Source organism: Pelodiscus sinensis, chromosome 9, assembly GCF_052426305.1.
Source record: "Pelodiscus sinensis isolate ZL-2025 chromosome 9, ASM5242630v1, whole genome shotgun sequence".
Taxonomy (NCBI): Eukaryota; Metazoa; Chordata; order Testudines; family Trionychidae; genus Pelodiscus; species Pelodiscus sinensis.
In genome coordinates this window covers 62,491,781-62,510,124 of record NC_143060.1, presented here as the reverse complement: position 1 = coordinate 62,510,124, position 18,344 = coordinate 62,491,781, and the positions used below count along the sequence as shown (strand labels likewise).

The 18,344-nt window shown below is 46.1% G+C and overlaps 1 protein-coding gene across 13 annotated transcripts in view; it reads left to right on the top strand.

Annotated features, from left to right (window-relative positions):
• RASAL2 (RAS protein activator like 2) overlaps window positions 1-18,344 on the top strand; it is a 248,542-nt gene that overhangs the window by 224,283 nt on the left and 5,915 nt on the right. For 7 of the 13 annotated variants that reach the window (XM_075936872.2, XM_075936868.2, XM_075936871.2 and 4 more), the window contains 6 exons: window positions 751-950; window positions 1,518-2,379; window positions 10,228-10,362; window positions 12,393-12,595; window positions 13,147-13,234; window positions 16,854-16,884. In XM_075936872.2, the coding sequence (XP_075792987.1) occupies window positions 751-950; window positions 1,518-2,379; window positions 10,228-10,362; window positions 12,393-12,595; window positions 13,147-13,234; window positions 16,854-16,884 (1,519 nt within the window). The remainder of the gene's footprint in view (window positions 1-750; window positions 951-1,517; window positions 2,380-10,227; window positions 10,363-12,392; window positions 12,596-13,146; window positions 13,235-16,853; window positions 16,885-18,344) is intronic. The other 6 variants (XM_075936874.2, XM_006126962.5, XM_075936873.2 and 3 more) reach the window with 4 other exon arrangements.

The window sequence follows — 18,344 nt, the reverse complement described above, 5'->3', positions numbered from 1 at the left end:
GTGTTGGTAGAACAGCTGTTTATGGTCAGCTGATGTTGGTTAAGGCCTGGCCGGACTTAAGTGTAATGATGCAAGGTAATTAGATGCTGGTCACTGGCTGAAGTGAAGATATTGTGGTGGATGTTACAGGAGTTTTCATGAACTATCATTTCATTTTAAATGCTGAAAGCCCCCTTAGCTTTTGGTAGGACCTTGGTACAAAAGATGGCATCAATGTAAAAGATGCCAAAAGGAGAAGCTGATGAAATGGAAACCTCTTTCCCCACAACCCTTTCAATTCTCTCCTGGATGCCTTGAATGCAATCCCCCCTTCTCTGTTGGCATGCATTTCTTTTACCACATGACCCCCTTTGCCTGGAAAGTTCCCTCCCATTAGCTGATTCTGTAGTCTCTGAATTCCCTTCAATTAGTAGTTACTATAGTTTTTACCTTGTCTCCACCCTGGATTTAGTTTGCTTTGCATGACAGTTTTGTGTTGGAATGGCAATAGTTTGGTTTTATTGAGCATGAATTTTATTTTTGGGAGTCAATCCTAATTTCTTTTCTATTTCCTTTTCTTTCCTCAATGTCTGCTGCACCCTGTTTCGTCTCCTTCATTCATCTCGTCGCCGTGGTTACGCTGCTCCGTAACAATGCATTATGGTCCTGCCATACCCACACACAAACACCTACCCTCCTTCCTTCCAACCTCCATCCCTCTGCATCGTTATCAAAAAATGGCGGATGTCGCGGTGCTTATTGTCCAATCAGGGTGAAAATTCCTTCCTACAGGCGACCGTGGCAAAACTTGGACCCCTCCCTCGCATTCTTGCTGATATCACCAAGTCAATGACCAATCCTACGCCAATACAGCAGCAGCTGCGGCGTTTCACCGAGCACAGCTCTAATCCAAATGTCAGTGGCAGTCTCTCCTCAGGGCTTCAGAAGATATTTGAGGACCCCACTGATGGGTATGTAACAGCTGGGGTTCGAGAGCAAATACAAAGCACAAGGGATGTGGGATCAGGCAGGTTATGTGATTATATTGAGGACCCCTGTCCAAACAATAGTCATGCCAGATTTTTAACTAGGTAAGTGTGACGACTCAGAATTGGTACCTGTAGTAGGGAGGCCAGGATCCCACTGAGATATGCCAGGACTAGTGCAATGATCTGTAAGGTTTGGACTTAGCCAGGATTCTGCTGTTTGCCTAAAGTCAGTGACCTTATACCACTGGCCAACCTGAGTAAAGTACAAGGAGATGGAAAGATCTAAACAAAGTATGTAGCTCAATACTAATCCTGTAAAGCGACTGAAATGCCTCGCTCTTAGAGATCAGATTGCCTTCCTAGTAGCATTGAGAAACGTGTATTCTGACTTGAAAAAGTAGAAAGCTCCGTAAAAGGAAATAATCTAGTTCCCTGAGGCTTTTTGAGAGAGAGGGAAGGGGGTTAATTGAGGTAGAAAGGCATCTCTGGAACAGATCTACTGGGATTGTGGCTGGTTAAAAATTAACCAAATGCTTGTCTGTTCCACAGTGACCCGCATAAACTGAAATCTCCAACCCAGGAAAATATAGATGGATATTTTCGAGGGAAAACCTTACTCTTGGTGCAGCAGGCATCCACCCAGAGCATGACTTCCTCGGACAAGGACGAGAGGGAGAGCATACTGCCCAATGGACGTAGCATCTCCCTCATGGACCTGCAGGACCCACATGCCACTCACAGCGATCCTGCATCCATCCTGCACGATGTGCCTTTGCGTCTGGCGGGCAGCCAGCTCTCCATAACACAGGTGGCCAACATCAAACAACTGCGGGAGACGCAGAGCACACCACAAAGCGCTCCCCAAGTCAGGAGACCGCTGCACCCAGCCTTGAATCAACAAGGCAGCCTCCAGCCCCTGTCCTTCCAGAACCCGGTTTACCAGCTCAATAACCCTCCTCCACCAATGCCAAAGGCCTCTGTGGACTCCAGCTTGGAGAACTTGAGTACTGCCAGCTCCCGGAGCCAAAGTAACAGTGAAGACTTCAAACTCAGCGGACCCAGCAACAGTAGCATGGAGGACTTCACCAAACGCAGCACGCAGAGTGAGGACTTCTCCAGGCGGCACACTGTGCCAGACAAGCATGTGCCAATGGCTCTGCCCCGTCAGAACAGCATTGGGCAGGCGCAGATCCGTAAAATGGACCTGGTTGGGTTGGGCGCCAAGGCCAAAGCCCCTCAGTCCCTGCCACACAGCGCTTCCTTGCGGAGCACCGGGAGCCTGTCGGCAGCCTCAGGTGCAATGGTGACAGAGCCAGTTCAGAATGGGAGCCGGTCTCGGCAGCAGTCCTCATCCTCCAGAGAAAGCCCTGTCCCAAAGGTGAGGGCAATTCAGCGGCAGCAGACGCAGCAGGTAGGAACAAAGTTCTTCTCCCAGATCTTGTTCATTTTCTGGGTTTGTGACCTTTGGTGGTAAACTGCCCATTTCAGCATTTTCCACTGACTGTATTTAAATGTGAAACAAGAAATGTGAGCTGATTCTAGTAATATGGGAGGAGGAGAGGCTTAAATGGTAAGAACAGCAGGCACAAGTGCTTGTTGGCTTCACTATCGTTACTAGCTTGGCTAGCAACTCTCACTTGTGAAATAAATGAGCACAAGATAATCAAATTAATATTTTAAGTCTGTGTTTCCAGTTTACCGTCATATTAGAAAAAGTGACAAACTTGTTTAAAGAAACAAACTGAAGAATTTCAGGAACAAAAAGCTTGTTTTCGAAAGCCAGGTATGATGTCTGAGAGTAGATTTCCCAACTTAAAAACAGGGAAATGAATCGATAAAAGCAGCATAGGATCCGGGTTGCCCAACTATTACGCAAATTGCTCTGACCTCCACTACTGTCATCAATAATATCAGAATATGAACAAAATGAAAACACTTAATAGAAATACATATTTATGTATTCCTGATGCATATTGATTGACCTCATATGCAAATCCACATACTTAATTTTACCATAAATCAGTAACAGTATGCGTGTTTCATCTTACACAATTTGGTTCTTAACAAACAGCAATTGTATAACACCAGAAGATTTATCTGGTGTTGCTTAGGTCCTTAATTCAGATAAGTTTTGGGGCTTTTTTTCATTTAAATCCTTTGTCTTGAGTGAGGCTGGAGATGAGGGGTTCAGGATACAGGCTGACCCCGGGAGAGAGAGCAACCCCAGCCCCCTCTCACCACAGCAGTTTGGGGCCAGGTGAGAAGTGCCTGTCCATGGCTGCTGCACAGATACAAGAGGGGTGCCTCTCCCCCAGCTTGGGCATAGACAAGCAGACACAAACAGATAAACTCTCTGAACTATATAATAGATAGCTGTCTCTATCTCCACCCCTGCTCGGTCCTGGCCCAATGGGGTTATAGCTGTTCTGGTCACAATCTCAGGGCCCTTACTGCCCCCTATGGTCATTCTGCAGTATAATTGTCTCCTACCAGACCCCTTCCTTTCCATTTGACGAGAAACAATCAAATTCCAGGCACGTCCATCCCATTGTCCTGGCACAACCAAACACAAACCTTGCTTTAAGTTATGATAAGAGGAAACTGCCTGCCAAATTTGGTCCTAGCTCTCACTGTTTAGGAGGAGTGCTTGAACAAATGGACTCACAAACCAGACTGACACACATTTCTAAAATATATAGTAAGATTTTACCAAAAAAGTGTCTGATAAATATTTAGATAATGCATATAATATAATGGTATCCTATAAATTGAAATATTTAAATACTGAAATTAAGGTAGCCTATACAAATGCCCAACAGTCCATAGCACAACCATCTTAACTCTGATCTATGAAGATGTCCTGTATTAATTTCTCTGCTCTATATTAGAACAGTGCATGTATGTTTATCATCTAGGCAGTGTAAGATTTATGATGTGCTTAAGTGTTGTTATCCATGATTTTACGTACTTGAGTTCCATAGTTAATTTGAAAGCTAAGTATACTCTTGTCATGCAATGACCTTATCTGGCTTTGAAATGAGGCTTTAAACTGGCAGCTTGAATTGCACAGGGAGGCAAAAGGAAGCCACTGCAGTTCTCTGACAACCGCTGTTACGTGATCATGCTGACACAGTAAGCAGGCCAGGTGGTTGGTTGCCTTTTGCACTAGCTGAATCTTCTAGGTGGTCTTCGCAGGTAGGTCCAATTAAAGGGCACTGCAGTGTCACATCCAGGAAGTCACAAAGGTGCAAGTGAGGACCCATGGCAAAGGAAAGCTGCAACCTCTTAGGTTTGATTTACACTTAGAAATTTTGTCAGCAGAGCTGTGTTGATTCAGAGTTTGAAAAAATCACACCCTTACCTGACAGCTCTAGTATGCTAAGCTGGTAGTGCAGACTCGACTTACGCCAGCCCAGCAGAAAAGTTCTTTGCTGGTGCCAGCTCTACCAGGAGAGCCTGTTGGTATTGCTCTACCAGTATAGGTATATTACACCAACAAACCCTTTTAAACGTAGACAAGGCCTTTTGCAATGTACGTCACCATACCTGGTGTCTGGGAACCCGAGAGCAATCAGTGCTTGAAAACTACCATGTGGTGTCTGCCTTTCACTACAGTACCTGATATCCGACATACTGAATCACAGAGCCAAGCTTATTAGGCAATGATATGTATACCAAAGAAATGAATCCCATGATGTTTGAAGTTTTTTATACTGTTTGTATGCCTGTCCCTGGGAGCTTGTCTCGTATGTGGGTATAGGCATGTTGATAGATATATTATGTTGGACGGTACCATAAATTACATGGTTAAGCCACTACTAGGTTTAAGCCCAGTATAATAGGAATTGTACTTGGAAATCCACTAACTGCTTTTCTAATGCTTCAGCTGCCAGGTGAAACAGTTCTGCTGAGCTTCATTTTGTACTGCAAGTAATTCCTTATTGGAATTCCCTCTGGAAAAAGTTGGTTTCCTTGAGGCATTTTGCTGAAAATGACTAGAAAAATAAATATACACATCTTGAGGGCCGTGGGACAGAGGAACATACAAGCTGTTTTAAAAGCAGCCTTTTAAAAATATGACTGACCCTATTCTCCATCATATACACATGTATGGGTGTGCATGAATGGGAAAAACTACAGCTAACGCCTTTTGCATGTTTTTGAGAAATCTTTAGTTGACAGTTTGCAACCCCTTGAATAATCTCCTTTCGAGTCTGTTGCATCTTGAGTTACTGATCGCTGTATTTCTGTGAAGTAAAGCAGTTTCCGCCTCTTGCTAGAAATGACACTCAAAGTGATGCTCCAGTCTTCCACCTTACACCTTCCCTCTCCTTTTATCCTTCAGCAATGTTGATGCCTTATAGCTACAGTCATCTTCAACAGACTGCATTTCCACTGGCCCTGTAGATTAGGAAAGTGTCGGTTTTTATGTGTCGCCCAGATTGTCACTCTTTCTTTTCTACACTGACTTTATTCACCAGTACAGTTAGTTTCCTTGTTTCCATCTCAAACACAGATCTCAATCTGGTCTGTTGTTTGGTATCCTAAAAAACTGAGATGCTTCTTGAGCTGTTCTGACTAGTGGCCAGCCTGTTCTTGGCACAAATTCCACTGCATGTTTTTAATTGCAAATATCACTGTGGAATTCTTTTTCTGGCTTTTTCTGGGTGATTTCTCTCTGAGTGTTGCTTTGTGAGTTTTGTTATTATCAACTTCTTTGCAAGCTTCATTTATTTTTGAGCACAGAGCAGTCCTGTTTGCTTGTCTGGGAGACATTAGCTTCTGCTTTAATTTGCATTTAGTGAATTAGGTGGGCGATAGAATTTTCAGCGGAATTTAGTTATATTAAATATCGAATAATTTCCCTCTGGCTTTTTTCACTTGGGACTTTTTTTTAGGGTGTCTTACCCTTTACCGCCTGCTTCTTTTTTGATCTTATAACTGTTTGTGCTGGGATTTGATTACTGAAAATATTCTCTTCTTCAATTTAAAGGTTAACTGGAAAGATATGCTGAGGAGTAAGAGGTCTGGAAAGGTGTCATTAATGCATTTTGTCCTGACCCTTGTGCTGTCTTATCCTTCTAGAACCAACATGAGAAGCAATTTTGTTTTTGTTAAGGATCAAAATCTTTCAGCCTTTCTAGCATTTCCCAGTGTCTGCCACAGTATTTACTCTGGAGAGGTGCTGATTGGTGGCAGAGCAGTCCATGGTTCATGTTCTCTCCTGCTGTCTCTGTCTCACAATAAATAATGTCAAGAGAAGCATCCATAAATTTGGGTAGCTACTAATAGCTGTATCAGTCATGCTGCCTCTGAGCAGGTTATTAACCTTTCCACCACAAATTTCTCTCTTTCCAGGCGGGGGACCGCCATCTCTGTCAAAGCCCTGAAATTCTCTCTGACCCCGCCCATTTTTCTTATCTCTACACCCATCACTGCCAAGGCTCCTTGTTGCTAGACTCAGCATATCATCTACTAAAGATAAGAGCCATTGCTGGTGGACCTCAGGTAACCCTTGAGCAGGTGACTGAGCGAGACTGAAGCGGGAAATCCTACCTAGATGTCTGCTTCGATAGTAGGCTGAGCAAACTCTTATTTTAAGAGATTATAACTCACTTGTAAAACATGCTTCCCTAAAACCTAGCAAGCAAGATCACAGCCCAACAACCCACTCGCTTTTTAAAATACCACATGAGACGACAATCTGAAATAGGATAGACTGTTACTTAGTATGTAAAGCTAGTGAAGTTCATTTACACATTTCAGTAGGAGGGGTAAAAATGACTCAGAATTTAGCTTAATGTGTTCCTCAGTCATTCATATTTTTGGTTTAGTCAAATGACTCCACTAAGCTATTAAGTCAAAAACCCCACGCTCCTCCAGGAAAGCTGTTGCTCCTAGCAGAATAAGCGCATCAGTTGGTGTTCTGTTGCCATCCACGCAAGGTGACTAATAACACTGTTCTCGTAACCCTCTGTTCATCTGTGTAGCCGCACACCCCCTTTTGTGTTCCACAAAAGGAAGCAGCACTGCTGAGAGATGTTGGCATCCAAAGCCCTCCACAGAAGGACCTTGGGCTTCATTCTAGATCCCTGAGTTCTGCCCCCGTTGCACAGAAGCAGCTTGCTGGGTTCCCTCAGCATGTCTGAGGTGTAGTCTTCTGGGGCCTCACTACATTGTGCCCCTTCTTGTCTTCTCCCCCCCGTGGCAGGCGTGTGGACTTTGCCTGAGAACCTGGCTAGAGAATGGCAAGAGCAGCTGGGCCCTAACAAAAGCATCACTCAGCCTCAGTAGCAGCCCCACCTCTGTGTCTAGTTGGCCCCAGAGGTGAAGAACTCTCAGAATGCTGAAGGAGCTGCTGATCTGGAGAGCGATGAAAGTGGTTTCCAGTGGTTTGTCTGAATCCGCACTGACTCCAGTGGGGAAGAGACTATAGTTGTCTCCTTCCCCACCTCAAAGCAGCTGCTACCAGCACTATTGTGTGAGGTGCCCTGCCCAGTCCACAGTGATCCTCTTTTCTTGTCCGTCGGTAGCAGTACCACAGGAGATGTAGGTTGTGTAGTTGGTCAGACTCCGGCTCAGGACTGCCTCCTTCTTAGAGGAAGCCCCTCCACATTAACAAGAAGTCACTTCAGCATGTGATATGATCTTCCACCCTCAGCAAGCACTGGGTTTGTCTGCTCTGTGGCGTAACTTTAGGCCCTTTTTACAGGGAAGTGTTTGAGCGTCCAGATTTATCTGCACAGCTGCCATAGTTACCCATATTCTTTCTACTCGGCGAGTGATCCTTCGTAATAGGAAGACCTGTTTAGAGAACAAAATTGTTTTCTCCCCAGCAATGAGCAGATATTAGGGTTGCCAGGTGTCCGGTTTTGAACTGGACAGTCCAGTATTTGAGCTTTCTGTCGGGAAACAAATTGAGAAAATATCAGACATATAAATGTCTGGTATTTTCTAATGAAGTAAGTTTTATTATTATCCTCATGAGTATCAGTACGTAGTTGCGCACTGCCTGGCTGGTAGACATGCTCACACTGTGTGAACGTGTCTACCAGCCAGGCAGTGCGCAACTACGCAGTAGAGGGGCAGCGGGGCCAGGGCAGGATGGAATCCCCAGGGCCAGACTCGCCCATGCACTCCGCCGGTACCGTGCACGGTATGGGCAGCGCCCCGAGATCTGCGTGCACCCGGGCCCGCCCTGCTTCCCACCAGTCATCCCCCCTGATCTCCCCTGGCCAGCCCCACTGCTCCCCACCAGCTGATTCCCCCCTGCTCTCCCCTTATTCCCCCCCCCCCCCCCGCCAGCCCTGCTCTCCCTGACCTCCTTCCAGCCAGCCCTGCTCCCCGCCAACCGGTCATTCCCCTCCTCTTCCCCCCCCCACCCCACCGATCTCCCCCAACCAGCCCTGCTCTCCACCGGCCGGTTCCCCCCGATCGCCCCTGCCAGCCCCACTCCCCTTGAACTCCTCCCAGCCAGCCCTGCTCCCCACCAGCCGGTTCCCTCCCCCGATCTCCCCCAGCCAGCCCCGCTCCCCCGACTTGCTCCCAACCAGCCCTTCTCCCCACCCCTACCCCGTCTGAGATCAAGTGTGTCTGGTATTTTTGTCAAAACCCTCTGGCAACCCTAGATATTGTCCTTAATGCTGCTACCAAAACAAAGCATCAAACTGCCATGTTTGATGGAACAAAGGAACTCAGGCTGAGGGGAAAACATTATTTTCAAGTTTCTCAAAGTGGGGATAAGGGATACAAAGTACTGGTGCTTCCCACGCAGCTATATTTCACGGAGTTTAGAAATTCCAGGCATTTGTGCTTGTATTCTCCTCTATGGCCCAACAAGAGAACCCACCTTCTGGATTCCAGCTCCCCAGCCATCACTGCGCTTGGAGAAAGATGCACATCTCTATCCCTTCCGATTGGGGTACCTCCAAGCTGAGCAATTCCCTGCCTTCACCGTTGTGTTCCTAGCAAAGGCAAGCTGCCCCACTTACCTACCCTTCATAGCGGGTTGCTAACCAGTGTGCCTGCCTGCAAAGATGGGCACCACATGGATGGCACAAGCCTATTTTATTCTGAAGATAAAAGCACTACAGAGAAAACATTCAAAAGCCATACAAGAACCTACATGCTTGTTGATAAGCTTGCCCAAAATCACCCCAACTCTACCATGGGTGTGGCAGGAGCAGGCCTTAACACCTCACCTAAGAGGTTTTCTTGAGGCACCACAGACTCCGCTCAAAACACGCACAATCTTGTGGGATCTCAGTTACCTTGTCCTTCCAACTGTTTCCTAAGGATTGGGGCCCTCTGTACCCAGGATCCAGTCATTTACAGCATCAGGAAGGCATTCCCCCACCCCCAGCTTGTTTAAAACCATTCTTTTTATCCAAAAATCCTTTGTCTTGATTCCTGGAGAATCCAGTTTGAACTATTATTTGTGGACCTTTGAAAGGAGAAGCTTTGAAGGGCTGATAACCAGAGGGATTACATTAGCATCTCCCTTCTGCTAGAGGAGTTCACATACAGTTCCACAATAACACACACAGTTGCATTTTAATACAATGGACCTCAAAGGTATTAAAGCAAAACTGCATCTCAAGTGAACCCTTCAGTTCTTCAAAGTAACAAATCTGCCAATGACAAGCAAGCGCCAAATACAAACTTCAGGGCTTTACATGTTGTATGAGGGACACTGCAGTGGCCTTACCGGGAAGCTAGAAGGAAAAGTAGAAGGTGAATATGGCCAAGATCCAGTCAGTACAAAATAAAAAGAGGAAAGTGCATCTGTGAGCAGTTAGCATCTCAGCAAGCACGGAAAGGTCATTGCCTCAAATGCAAGCCCACCTCCTTTCTGAAGTATCTCGTACTGTCTTTAATCTTCTTTATGAGAGACTGAAACCACAATACTCCTGGACTCTGGTGTGTGTTGTCTGATTTGTTGTGTGCATGCCCTCACTCCCCCTCCTTATCCCTAAGGAGTGTGCAGTTGTTTTAGGAAGGCAACTGTGACTGAGGTGAAAGGGAAGCTGTGTGCATGGGTGCAATGCAGAGAAGTGTCTTTCTCATTAAACTGTTCCTGGGCTGAAGTATAGTATGTGTCCAGAGTATTTCTGGAAGGGAGAGACACTGGGGAGCTTTTGATGCTGCTGGATTCCAGGTGGTCTTCTCTCTCCATTTTTCTGCTCTGAATATGTTTGACTGCAGAGCCAGGCAGTACATGATTTCTTTGACAAATGCTTACAGCCCTCTCTGCTCCCAGGTTCAGTCACCCGTGGATTCAGCCACAATGTCGCCAGTAGAAAGGACAGCTGCCTGGGTTCTGAATAACGGGCAGTATGACGAGGAAGAGGTGGATGCAGAGCAGCAGCAAGATGAAATCAAGCATGCTGAGAAGGTAATCGCAGTGTGCACTCTCCAGCCTGAGCTCTCAGAGCAGAGACCTTCACAGCAGCAAGCTGGACTGTTCACAATGGTGGCATTCCCTGTTGGGCCAGAATCTGGCTTTCCAATTAAACTGTTACTGACAGAGTTTTCGCTTCCAATGTGAAAAGGGTTTTCTTCTAATCCCCATCCTGCAGAGGCTTCCCCTCCCCTCCCCCCCCCCCCAGCTAGTGCATTGCATGGCTTCCGACCGTAGAGCTAATCCAGTTCATAGGCATGTTGGGATGGTTGCAAGCTTAGTCTGAAACCCTTGTCAAACACCTCTACAGACTAAAACAGCCTTGTAAATATACTTACAGCTGATGCTTGCTGTTTACTTCCATCGTATTTTAAGACAGAAAATATTGGCCTTGTATAAATCCATAATACACCCCATCTTGAAAACTGCATGCAGATGTGGTCGCTCCATCTCTAAAAAAGATGAATTAGAATTGGCAAAGGTTCAAAAAAGGGTAACAAAAATCATTAGACGTGTGTAACGGCTTCCATATGAGGAGTAACTAATAAAACTGAGACTTTAAAGCTTGAAAAAGGGATGTCTAAGGGGGATATGGTACAGGTCTATAAAATCATGACTGGTGTGGAGAAAGTAAATAAGGAAGTGTTATTTATTTCTTTTGATAACGCAAGAAGTAGGGGTCACCAAATGAAATTAATAGGCAGCAGGTATAAAACAAAAAAATATTTTTTTCACACAACACATAAGTCAACCCATGGAACTCTTTGACAGAGGATGTTGCGAAGGCCACGATTATAACAAAGTTTAAAAAACAACAACCATGTGTTCATGGAAAATCTGTCAATGGGTCTTAGCCAGGATGGGTAGGAATGGTATCCATAGTGGTATCCATAGTCTCTGTTGTTCAGAAGCTGGAACTGGGCAAGAAGGGATGTTTATCAGTCCTGTTCATTCCCTCTTGGGCACCTGGGTATTGGCCACTGTCAGAAGACAGGATGGACAAGTAACACTGGTCCTAGGGATGTTCTACCAGCTCTGTGTTCTAATGTTTGTGTGAATTTTAGGGGTCATGAAGATAAGTCCGATTATTAGCCAGAGCAAGGATTAGTGTGGGCACGTAGCATGCTTCTTTGCAACCTCCAAGTTCTTCCTGTGTTGGGCTTCACCTGACCAAAATGCCCGTTGTTGTGTTGTGCACGACTGTCCACCTTTTTCACATTTGTAATTTCAAATATATTTGAAAAAATGTGAGCTTCTTCACTTCTGTCTGTAGTGTAGTATGTTCCCGAGCATTTAATTGCCAGATCTGTGTACCACAACAGTGTGCATTATTTTCCAAATACGAGTGCAGGCGTACAGGTGTCACAGTGTTGTAAGCTCCTAGATACATTTTTTCTTTTTTTCTTTGCTGGGCAAAAATAAAAATAAACTAGAGTTTTAGGAATAAGGAAGAACCTATAACAGAAGAGTGAAATGCATGTATGTCGATGCCTTTATTGGAGGAGAATGACCAGAAGGAGCAATCAGGAGAGAGAATGGAATTTCAGGAAAGTAAACTCCCCTGAGGCTCTGTTGTACTGCATGTTAATGTGCTAGGCATCTGGACATCTGGCTTCAAACCTTCATTAGGTCTGAAAGGAAAATGCGTTGTTTAGATCCCAGCCTAATCTAGAGTGAATGTTTGTTCACATCAGAAAACCACCCTAGAGATCAGCACTAGTAGCAGTTTCTGTGTGAGAGGCTTGGGGGAGTTGTTCCATCTGGACTGAGGTGCTGTGTGGATGCCCAGCTGTGGGGTAGAAGGGGCAATGTAGGGCAATATTAGGAAATGTGACGAGTTGTGCGAGTAAGAGATTGCAGTGTGGTAGTCCATAGTTGGCCACAGAGACTGGTTCTAGCCCTTCCTGTCATTTCCCTCATTTTCTGTGTTGTTAAAGAAAACAATACAGACCACACACAGATATCTGACCACCTCACCCTGCTCCCTTTGTTTCTGATTCTGTCCCTCCCACTCCTGCCTGTAGTACGAGCAAGAGATAGCCAAGCTGAAGGATCGTCTGAAAGTGTCGAGCCGACGACTAGAGGAGTATGAGCGGCGTCTGCTGGTGCAGGAGCAGCAAATGCAGAAGCTGCTGATGGAATACAAGACGAGGTTGGAAGATAGTGAGGATCGACTTCGCCGGCAGCAGGAGGAGAAGGACAGTCAAATGAAAAGTATCATTAGCAGGTGAGAGGAGGGTGCCCTTTTTAGCTTTGGTGGAAAGCTAGCCGAGTATGAAGAAACCCAACTGATTAACCTATTCCTTTGTGACAAAAGCATAATACTTTGCAGATAGCTCTTGTCCTCAGCTGCACTCCACAGCACTTGTCAAGTGGTCTCATCCCCATTTTACAGATGGAGAAACTAAGACACAGAAGTTAAGTGACGTAAACGCAGAGCTGGGGAAAGACTCAAAGACCTTCACTGTTAAGGCTCTGCTCTACTCATTAGGCAGACCACCCTGCTTTAAAAAGGGAAAGCGATCCTTTTCAAGGGTGGGTTCCAAGCACTGGAATCAGTGGTCCTGTCACTATTCAGAGCGGTTGAATTTTGGCATGGTGCTCACGTAAGGGTTGAGTTTAACCAACTGAAGTTGACAGAGGGGCCAATTGTCTGCAGAATATTCATCTTGAAAGGAAGAGAGACAGTGGTTGGGTGGATTTGTTTTCATTACACTTGCATTGTCTGAAACACTCTAGGATTGTATTAAAGTTTCCCGATCCCTTTCAATGTCCCAGGCTAATGGCAGTCGAAGAGGAGCTGAAGAAGGACCATGCTGAGATGCAAGCAGTCATTGATGCAAAGCAGAAAATTATAGATGCACAGGTAAGGCGTTTTGGATCTCCAAGAATGAAGCATTTCACATACAGAAACCATTAGTCCCCATCCTTGTGTCCCACGCAGCTGCTACTCTGTAGCCCCCAGCATTATTGTCTCGCTCCCAAACCAGCATCAGGCCACAGCATTGCACAAATTACTTGCCTCCTTCAAGGAGATAATTCTGCTTTCACTGAACAAAGACTCCGGCATTGATCGCCGGTGTGATGCAGTATGCTATGTGGTTAACTGAGGCCTCTAAGAAAGAAGCACTGGCTATTCATGCCACAGGAGGTGTTATTCCAAGACTGACTACAAACACAGTCAGCTGATGTCAAACACCGGACTCTAGCAGTATATTGTGCAATGCTACACAGCAACAGCTCACTTGCCTTGGCTGATGCAGGTTAGCTGTGAGAGGGAATTAGTGGGTGAGGCATGGAGGTGTAATTAATGCAGTTCTACTCTTCCAGGGAGTATAGCTTGAGATCTCTATGGCTTTCCTTCTGCATCAGTGCTCCCTCCATAGAACCTAAACTGATAAACTACACAACCAGTTTGATCTCTACTGGCTGCATTGTGCTTGTGAGACTGTTTGTCAAGTGCCCCTCATGCTCAAGAGTGTAGAAAACTCTCCTGCTTCCATGTGTGTTAGTGGTTAGTGTCACTTCCTAGTTCGTTTTTAAGCATTTAACTTCAAAAGATGCACGTAACAACAGTGTCCCAGGCGGGTTCAGAGTCATCGCCCTTCATGCAGGCTGGAAGGGCCAGAGCCACTGAGCTGCACTAGGAATTTCTCACCCTCGACATCCATGATCTATTAGTCTAGACGGAGACGCTGTTGGTGTATTACAGTAGAAGTGTGAGCAGGGAGGAAAGGGTACGTGCTAGCCATTTGTTTCCATTATGGACAGTACATAATGCAAAGAGGTCTCAAGACTTTGTGGTAGCAGAACTGTTCTATTTTGTAATCCTGAAAAGTTTCAGCCCCTGAGGAGGAACCCTTGTGTGTGCTGCCCCCACCACCCTGGCGCACTTTTCTGGGGCTACTCCTTAATGATACTAGACTTGAAAACTAAAGAATATCACTTCTGCCCTCTAATATGTACAGATCACTTGAGTACAGAACCGTGGCCCTGGCGTTATCTCCAGCTCTCAGATGTTCAGACATCTAGGCTAAGAAGATAATCCTGCTGCAATTTTACACATACCTGGGCCCCCTCCACCTTTAGGATGTTCTACTGTGGATGCCAGAATGGAAGTCTCCCTCCTGTGATGTAGCTTACCTGAGCGGGAGGATAGAAGCCTTTCTCAAAACCTAGAAGGAGAGAGGAGAACATGAGGGGCTTAAACTTCATTTTTTGACTCTTGTGAAGAAAGCAGAATAACAGACTAGGGATGTTAAACTGATTAATCAGCTAATCGAGTAGTCGATGGAATTTCCATCAACTGCTCAGTTAGTCAATAAGGGGGGAAGCTGCAGAGCTGCAGCAGGGTTAGCTCCCAGCACCGGGAGCTAACCCCACTGCGGTTCTGCCTTTTCAGTGTATTAAGAGGCACCCAGGCTCTTAATACATTTAAAAGGAAGAGGCAAGGGCGGTCAGGGACCTGAGCAGGAGCTGAGAATCAGCTGTCTGGGCTCTCCTCGGTCCCAGATGCTGCATCTTTGCCTCCTCTGCCCCCCACAGAGAAGGTGCTGGGGGGAACCAGCTTTTAAGCTGGCTCCTCCCAGCACCTGCTCCTGCTCTTCCCCCCTGCTCCCCTCCCCCTCCACTTGTTGCCTCTCTCTGATAGAGGCAGCAACAGGGGAGGGAGAAGAAGCAATTAGTCAACTACCCGACAAGTCCACTAGTCGCTTAGATCCCTGTAGCCAGATTCTTTCTTCATCCACATGGACTGATGTTGCTTTTGAGGTGAGCTGGCAGTAGGGAAGGGAGGTGAATGAAATAAGCCAGTTTTCATACTTAGGTACAATTTCGGAGTCTCACTGTCTCAAACTGATGAAGTTCAGGGATGTCCAAAAAGCAAAAACTATTCGACTCTGGGAAGAAAGGTGAATGCCTCTGAACACCCCCGTGCCAGCTCTCTGACAGAGGGGCTTGCTCATCTTCCTCCCAGTAGGTCCTTCATCTGCTGTGTCCAACCAGAAGTAGAGAGATGGGATACGTGGCACACAGGGCAGTATAAAAGGCTTTTATAGATGGCCCTCAAAGATGATGGTATGGACTGTGAACTGGCTCTCAGGATATGACTATCTGCAATAGGATGTAAGCGCTGAGATGGTGGGGTGGAGGAACACTGTAATAGATGCATAGAAATTGATGGGGTTATATACCCAATAATCATCCCAGAATTATCATGTGTGAGCAGAGAGGAACTTCCCCTTCCCTCGGTTTACCAGTCTATGCCAATAGCCTCTCATCCTCCGGGGGATATTGTGGCTGCTCCAATAGCCGCATGATGAGGATGTTGCAGGCCAGAGAAGTCTGATCCCTCAGTGTCGGCGTGCAAAAGAAAGGGGTGGTGTTGGTTAATCCCTCTGTGCTGAGGGGTATAATGCCCCAACATGACAGCTAAATGTTTGTGGCAAGAGCACCAGCAGTGGGAAGTGCTTGCCGGGATGTGCCATGTGAGACAGAGTTCTATATATGTCTCATACCGTAGCTCGGTGTTTCAATGGCTAGGAAAAGGAACCTTGTTAAATCAGAGAGATGTTTTCCCTTAATCAAATTTCCTTCTCCCAGCCGAGTACCCTAGTACCATCCATATGGGAAACTTGAGGTTGATTTCTGGACTTTGCCTCTCGCTCACCAAACCAACCAGAGCTCTGGGGGAGAGCCCAAAAGAAAACTCAAATCGGGTTTGGAGGGGCAAGCTCATCAGCGAACCCACAGACACACAATACCAGTAGTCCAGTCCAGTCATCCGATAGTTTCACAGCTGTGATGCAAATTCTTTTGTGGGTCCTCAGGCAGAAAAGGGAAGTGGGCCCAGAACTCAACACTCTGGCTGCAGAAGGCACAACTGTCCCAGGAACCAGATTTCTTTTACTGTTAATTGATCTGCTTCAAAATACACGTAGAAGGAAGATTGTTCTCAGCCCATGATTTATTGGCCAGTGGGGTGTAATGGCCCAGCATTGGGATGTAGGGAGGTCATTCTCTTTAGAGGCACTTGGAACAGAACTGATTCCTGGCTTCTCTTATTGAACATTAAAGTGGATGCTTGGACACTGCAGTGAAGGACATGGACTTCCTGTCTCTGTCTTCCTCCCAGAATGCTTTGCAGGTATTGCCATCTAGTCCTGTGTGCAGGGTGAGACATCCGTTATTAAGCTAAGCGCAACAGTCTTCGCCTTAACCTATGTCCATTACTCACAGCTTCACCGTATGGTGTTTGTAGGTGTTGTGACTCCAAAGGCCCTCTCTGTGCGTCTCAGATTGAGGAGAGAAGGGTCTGGGTTGTTGGTAAGCTCCCCAGAGAACAGCAGTTACACAACAAATCCTGCATCTTGGCAGGGGGTTGGACTAGCTGCCTCCCTTGGTCCCTTCTAAACCTGTGATTCTGTGATTCTAGGAAATAGCTCAGTTACTACTGCAAGTGACATCTCCACTGTGTTAAATTACAGGTCATAAATGGGGATGAGATAATTCAAACAGGCAAGTAACCCAATCAGTTCTCTAGCTGAGCAGTATCCAGCCCTGGCCTGGTGCACTGACCTCCTACACATTCCAGCTCCTACCACTCCCTGCACTTAATTCATGGGCATTAGGAACGTGTTTGGTTAGACTGCGTTTCCTTTGGGTGAGGCGGTGTCAGCAGGGCGCATCTTTTGCTCACCAAGCTCATGCCTTCAAGAGTAATGCTACAGTGGAAGCTTTTTAGTAGTTCTACCCATGATTGATCTGGTGTGCAATTACCTTAAGTACTGAGCATGCTCAGTCAGTGCCAGGAAATACCCTAGCCGTCCATTTTCAAATCTTTGTAAAGTTAACTTTTTAATAGAAACTTTTATTTTTTAAAATAAGCGGGGAGAGTCAATTGGGGGAGGAACGGACTTCAACAGGCTGAGGAAACAAATTTCTGCCAAGTCAGGTATTTTTCTCTCTTCCTTTAAATCTATCTCCTCACTACAGTGTGGAAGGGAGGGCTGATGCTTTACCTCCTAGGTCTTGCCCCCTCTTTTTTCCCCTTTCTGGACCGGAAGTGGTGAAATGCTAGAACGACGAATGGTCATGTCCTGATCTCGCTATTGATCTTTACTGACCCTGTTACTTGCATCAGCTCTGGTATACACATAGCTCAGTCTGCAAAGGGCTGTTACACAAGCAGCACCTAAACTCTGTTTTGTTTTGGGTCCCCTGCCTTTATTCACTTGGGGAAACCCTTTGGGAAGAGCAAACATTCTCCCTGATAGCGCATGTACCATGCATCTGACATGCTGGGATGTGAACCTCATGGGGCTGATGTAAAACTTATGTCTCCTGAGCATCATGTCTGAATTGTCCCTTAATGTTTGTGCCTTCTGTACATCATTTCCCCCTTCCTTTGTTTCTCGATAGGCTGGGGCTGGACTAGGCAGAGTCCCTGCATGCAGCTTCAAACAAGAAACCAAGAATATAAAATAAGCCAGTTGGCTGGTAGCACTGAGAGCATGTCTACCTGCTGCAGTGTCCACTGCTGCTTTGTGTGGTTGCATTTTTTTTAAAGGCAAGACAAATATTGCAAGCTAACTGGTACCTCAGTCTTCTTGGTTTGAATCCCCCTCCTCAGTGCCCCACCTCAGATAGCCTGGTTGATTAATTTTTTTATTTATTTAGTGCATTCAAGTGCCCCTTAGCTTCTAAATACGTCATTGCTTGAAGTGGAGGCTCACACGTTCTGTGCCAGAAGCATGAAAACCAGAACGAGAGAAGCTCTGATTTTAGAGTCCTGGAGGAACTCCGAGCTGGAATGGGTCTAGGAACAGTGTGTTCTGTTTGTTCGTTTTTTGTGTTTTGTTGATGCCATCTCCTCCTCCACCCACACTTGCCTCTTATCCCTTCCCCCCTCAAAGTAACCCCTTAGTTATAGCTTTCGGCTGCTTTTCTCCTTTGTTGCTGTTGCACTCTCACCGTTG